The following is a 6,350-nucleotide window of genomic DNA, read 5'->3' as shown; positions in this document are numbered from 1 at the left end:
ATCTGCAAGGTTGAGGACCTGAGACTCAACAACAATGAAATGATCAGCTGGGTGTGGTGGCTCATACCTGTAATCCCAGCACTTTGGAAGGTTGAGGCGGGAGAATCACTTGAGCCCAGGAGTTTGAGACCAGCCTGGGGACCATAGTGAGACCTCGTCTCTGCAAAAAAATAAAAATGAGGTAGGCATGGTGACATGCACCTGTAGTCCCAGCTACTAGGGAGGTTGAAGTGGGAGGATTGCTTGTGCCCAGGCTGAGGCTGCAGTGAGCTATGATCACGCCACTGCACTCCAACCTGGGAGACCCTGTCTCAAAGGAAAAAGAAAAGATTAATAAATGATCACAGTAAACACCACAGTTAAGGCTCTGTCCAGATGCTGGCTTGTCTCAGCACCACCTTGATTCACACACTTTGGCGTCTAAAAATGCAACAAAATACTAAAAGCTCATTTGTAAGATGTTTATTTTCTTCAGGTGTATTTACAGGCTTTATAAAACACCCTGATATCTGGTTCATTTTAATTAACCACCCTGATATCTGGTTCATTTTAATTATTCAAACCAAAGAATATCTGCAAAAGTGACAGGGGAAAGACGTGTATTAATATATATAATTTCCCAAACTATAAACCCTTAAGGCCGTTTGAGAAAGCTGTAGAGCTGAGGCACGAAGTAATCCTTGTAATGCCCGTCAATGAATCCTTTTCCACTGTTGTGCACAAACCAGCAGGTAACATCCGTTCCAAACACTAGATCCGTTCTGTAGTCTTTCTGTAAGCCCCTGCAAGCAAGCAAGGCATGTGGTTAGCGGGAGGCCGAGGGATGGCTGGCCGGCCACCCCTAGACACAAGACCCCGTCTTTTCCTTGCTGTTCGTCGTGTTCCGTCACCACATCTGCCGCCCCCCACCTATCGCTGCTCCCCAAGTCATGTGAAACACCCACGTCTGGGGCTTGGTGTTGGAAGGACAGAGAATCAGCGGAGTGTCCTTAGAGAACTCAAAGAACCCTTAGAGTTGACCCATATGGGCTTTTCCAGCAAGGGAAACAGTAGCCAATGGAAAGAAGGCAGGAACAAGGCTCCACAGCGTTGAGGCTGACCTCACCGGTCACTTAAAGAATGAGTTGGTGGCCAGGCACGGTGGCTCATGCCCGTCATCCCAGCGCTTTGGGAGGCCAAGGCGGGCGGATCATTTGAGGCCAGGAGTTCAAGACGAGCCTGGCCAACATGGAGAAACCCTGTCTCTACTAAAAATATTTTTTTTAAAAAATTAGCTGGGCATATGCCTGTAGTTCCAATTACTTGAGAGACTGAGGCACGAGAATCGCTTGAACCCAGGAGGCGGGGGTTGCAGTGAGCCAAGGTCGCACCACTGCACTCCAGCCTGGGCGACAGAGCAAGACTCTGTCATCAAAAAAAAAAGAATGCATTGGTGGCACCTCTTAACTGCACTTTCTGTGTAAGGGTGATACCTGCTGTTTCTGAGCAGATTCATGTCCTCCACTTGAAGGGCAAAGTAGCCAACAATTTGTAAAGAATCCGGCACATTGCGTGAATGAGCCTTAAAAGTGTATCACCGTGCCCAGTTCAGGGGACAGCTCAGTTTCAGTTATGAACCACGAGGTGCTTGCAGTGGATGAAATGGAGGCCCAGCATTTACTTTTTGTCATTATAATAAACGCATGTGTGTGTATATATATGTATTTATTTATATATGTATATATATTTATGTACATATATAAATCTATATCTATATCTATATAGATAAATATATATTTATAAATATACATATACATTTATAAAGGTATATAATATACATATATAAATATAAATATATAAATATAGAGTGCACCACTGCACTCTAGCCTGACTCCATCTCTCTCTCTCTATATAAAGTAAATGCATATATAGATATATACATATATAAATATCTATCTATCTATATATATATATGTGTGTGTGTGTGTGTATATATATAGAGAGAGAGAGAGAGAGAGAGATGGAGTCAGGCTGGAGTACAGTGGTGCTATCTCTGCCCACTGCAACCTCCACCTCCCAGGTTCAACCGATTCTCCTACCTCAGCCTCCCGAGTAGCTGGGATTACAGGCACCCGCCATCACACCCAGCTAATTTTTGTATTTTTAGTAGAGATGGGGGGCGGTTTTCAACATGTTTGCAAGATGGTCTTGAACTCCTGACCTCAGGTGATCCACCCGCCTCGGCCTCCCAAAGTGCCGGGATGGTGTGAGCCACTGCGCCCAGCCTATTTATATATTATGTTTTTATTTATGAGACAGGTCTCACTCTGTTACCCAGGCTGGAGTGCAGCGGTACAATCATAACTCACTTCAGCTTTGAACTCCTGGGCTCAATGGATCCTCCCACCTCAACCTCCTGAGTAGCTGGGGCTATAGGCAGAATCTACTACACCTGGCTAATTATTTTTATTTTTATTTTTATAGAGATGGAGTCTTACTATGTTGCCCAGGCCAGTCTTGAACTGCTAGTCTCAAGTGATCCTCCCACATTGGCTTCTCAAAGCATTGGGGTTACAGGCATGAGCCACCATGCCTGGCAGTAAACACCCTTTTACCAACTTCAGATACCTTAATATTAGCATTATTAATTTGTGCTCACAATTGCTTCTGTGACACACGCTCACTGATTTCCGTCAGTACCTTGTTCCTCCCATAAACTGATACTAATTGAATGGTGTATTCAGCAAGAATCCATTGTTTCAGTTCACAAATCTACTTTCGTGGCAATACTTCCAAATACAATTTTATGGTTATCATTGTTATGGTTTAATTATGTCAAAGCCAATGACATTTGTTTGCATGAAGAATCCTTTCTAACAAAGCGAAGTTGACTGCTTTGTAAAAACTCTAAAAAGGGGTAAACGGCTTTAAAACGGTACCAAATTTGGCATGGGTGAGACAACTGTAAAGGACTGGGTAAAAATATCAAGATTTGTAAGATTTTTACACTCAGAATGTCTTACGAGCTTCTAAGTTCTCACTTTAGATGAAGCATATGGGGGTGGTTTGTATAAGAAAAGCTACACACAAAAAAAGCAGTCAGAGATCCATGTGTAAAAGGAAAGCTCTAGCCTGATGTAAAAATCTATATTCGTTCTGCAGTACTATGGTAATAGGTGTTTTTATGATTCTCTCCTTTGATCCACGTGTCCAGTTATCCAAGTTGTGAAGCTCTCATGAGGGCTTCTAAAGTATGAAGATGAGAACAACAGGTTAGTTAATCTTGGCATCACATGACCCTAGATACCCCGTCATTATTTGCATTTAAGGTGGGATATCAGAAGTGCCCTTACGCGAATGCTGTGTGTGTCTATTCCTGATGAATTGCTTAGTGTGATGTAGGTAGTGCTTACAACACTTCTTCTTGCTCCTCTATTTTGCTGTGTGGGTCTAATTCTAACACAAGCCCTCTTCGTCACTGACCTTACACCCGAGGCCTACCTGGTGACAATGAGCTTCTGCCCCTTCACTTCCATGCTGGCCTCTGGTTTCTCAGGGTCCTTTCCCGGTCTCTCATTGAAGATGTGTATCTTTGGTTCCTGCATGAACTGGCCTGGCGAAACAGAATCAGACATTGATTTACATGTAATCATAGTCAAATAAAAAGACAGGCTTGTTATTGGCTCCATGCTACATTTTGGTCCTCCCTCTGGGATTTCTAGGGTGGAAAGACAAGCTGAGAGGAAAAAAGAGTGGTGATGGGAGGAGGGTCCTTCCTGGGAGCACATTTGTGCTGCTCACGATCTTTTTTTATTTTTATTTTTTTTCATTTGAGGAAGGATCTCCCTCTGTCACCCAGGCTGGAGTGCAGTGGCACGATCTCAGCTCACTGCAAGCTCCGCCTCCCGGGTTTATGCCATTCTCCTGCCTCAGCCTCCCGAGTAGCTGGGACTACAGGTGCCCGTCACCACACCTGGCTAATTTTTTTTTGTATTTTTAGTAGAGACGGGGTTTCACCGTGTTAGCCAGGATGGTCTCGATCTCCTGACCTCGTGATCTGCCCGTCTCGGCCTCCCAAAGTGCTGGGATTACAGGCTTGAGCCACCACTCCCAGCCCTTTTTTTTTTTTTTTTTTTTAAATTGAAGAGATGGGGCCGGGTGCGGTGGCTCACACCTGTAATCCTAGCACTCTGGAGGCCGAGCCGGGCAGATCACCTGAGGTTGGGAGTTCCAGACCAGCCTGACCAACACGGAGAAACCCTATCTCTACCAAAAATACAAAATTAGCCGGGCATGGTGGTGCAGGCCTGTAATCCCAGCTACTCGGGAGGCTGAGGGAAGAGAATCGCGTGAACTGTGGAGATGGAGGTTGCGATGAGCTGAGATTGTGCCATTGCACTTCAGCCTGGGCAACAAGAGTGAAACTCCATCTCATAAATAAATACATAAATAAATAAATAAATTTAAGAGATGGAGTCTCCCTTTATCACCCAGGCTGGAGCACAGTGGCACAGTCACAGGTCACTGCAGCCTCTAATTCCTGGACTCGGGCAATCCCACCGCAGCTTCCTGAGTAGCTGGGACTCCAGGCAGGATCCACCACATCCTGCTAATTATTTTTATTTCCTACTTTTTTGATAGCAATGGGGTGCCCAGGCTGGTCTTGAACTCCACAAGCAATCCACCTGCCCAGGCCTCCTAAAGTGCTGGGATTACATGAGCCACCGTGCCCGGAGCTCATGGTCATTTTATACATGAGGTTGGTCTAGTGGATTGTAAGTAAATCGAGCACCCTGATGGCAGGAAAGTGAGGTGAGCACCTGAGAGCATAGCTCAGATCACAGGCACAAGATTTGTTTGTGATGTCACAGGCTTTACATTTGAGCCCTTCTTAAAATACTAGGGACAGTTGTCCAGGGTGTTCTGCGTGTTATCACAGACCTCCTAAATGGGTTCACCTCGCCTCAGTTAGAAAAAAACCTTTAACGTAAAACTTGAAATGTATCTGTCCCTTCTCTTAACTTGCCCAGTTTGTGATGCTGAAATCCTGGCCCTGGACAGCCTTGTCTGGAACGGCAAAAGGCTGTCACATTCCCGAGTGACCCCACGCTACTATGTTGGTCCTCTGTGCTCTTGAGTCCACACCTGCCATGTCCTCAGCTTGTAACCACTGTCAGCCAAAGCTGCTAAAGAGTTAGAGTGGCCCCGCCCTCGTCAGATGGTCCATAGACACTTTACCTATTAGTCCATGGGCATTAGGTGAAAACTTGTTTGTAGGGGGGATGTAGATTCCCAGAAAGTCAACATTGATGGGATGCTTCTTCCAAACACGATGAAGTAAAACAGAAAAGGACATCTCTTTGTCCAGGGTGATAGTTACCACTTTTGCTTTCTTCACTGAGATCTGCACCCTGGTGTGAAAGTCCAAGTGGAATTAAACCATTTCAGAACTGACCTTTTTAGAAAGTCATTCTTCTCACCCCTAATATGAACTCTTCACTCCTCCCAGACAATTCGGCTAGTTATCTAAGCGCTTGCAACAGTTTATAGATAAATGATCGATGAACGGATACTCATTGGGAAGCTTCTATGCAGAGGACACAATCATGGCATTTGGAGCGCACTCTGCGATAGAGTCAGGTATAGATTTCAGCTGGTGGATTCGTTCGCTGACCAGCACATACACAGTGAGTGCTTACTGACGCCAGGCACTAGATTAGGTCCTGGGACCCATGGTGGCCAAAACCACCGTGCCCACTGCCAGGAACAGAGGAGGGAGTGAGAACAATTTTTCTGAACCTCAACTTCCTTATATTTAAAACGATGATTTTTTTTTTTTTTAATGTTGATGTCACTGATGCCTGGATTTAGTTATGCAGTCATGTGTCACGGACAGGCCTGAGTTCAGATGAAATCATACTTGCCTCTGATTCATGACTTGAGCCGTGTCGGACCAGGACAAGGCAAATGTGCTAGAACCACCACTCAGGGTGATGGCCTCAGTGCTGATTTCTATTTTTACGTCTTCACTTTGGAAATAAAATCCCAGTTTTCCAAAATAGGTGCTTAGTTTTCCATTGTTGGGCTTCTTGGCACCAACAAGCTGACCATTGATTACAATTCCTACAGGAAAGAAAAAAATGAGTTTTTCTCTTGTGTGCCCTTTATTTTGCATGTGTGGGTACTATAGTTCAAATTTATAAAACTTGGCAATATAGGAAAGTTATAATTTTGCTTCAAGATTTACATAACATTTTCTTCTTTGTGCTTCTCATTGTATAACATATATTTTAAGATAACAGTTATAAAATTTAATAAAATTTAATTTAATAATTTTATATCAGTTATAAAATTTAATTGTCAGTGTATAA

General features: G+C 44.1%; 1 protein-coding gene across 1 annotated transcript in view; it reads right to left on the bottom strand.

The window, feature by feature from the left end:
• Positions 1 to 447: 447 nt before the first annotated feature.
• The window catches only part of ITIH2 (inter-alpha-trypsin inhibitor heavy chain 2), a 46,380-nt gene continuing 40,477 nt past the window's right edge, over positions 448 to 6,350 (bottom strand). Inside the window, exons 18-21 of the mRNA XM_025396221.1 lie at positions 5,904 to 6,102; positions 5,218 to 5,390; positions 3,481 to 3,592; positions 448 to 782 (exon numbers count right to left, since the gene is read on the bottom strand). Coding sequence (XP_025252006.1) covers positions 635 to 782; positions 3,481 to 3,592; positions 5,218 to 5,390; positions 5,904 to 6,102 — 632 coding nt within the window. The 3' untranslated portion in view covers positions 448 to 634. The remainder of the gene's footprint in view (positions 783 to 3,480; positions 3,593 to 5,217; positions 5,391 to 5,903; positions 6,103 to 6,350) is intronic.

Source organism: Theropithecus gelada, chromosome 9, assembly GCF_003255815.1.
Source record: "Theropithecus gelada isolate Dixy chromosome 9, Tgel_1.0, whole genome shotgun sequence".
NCBI lineage: Eukaryota > Metazoa > Chordata > Mammalia > Primates > Cercopithecidae > Theropithecus > Theropithecus gelada.
Note: the sequence above shows the minus strand (reverse complement) of the source record. Positions and strands in the feature narration are given on the sequence as shown.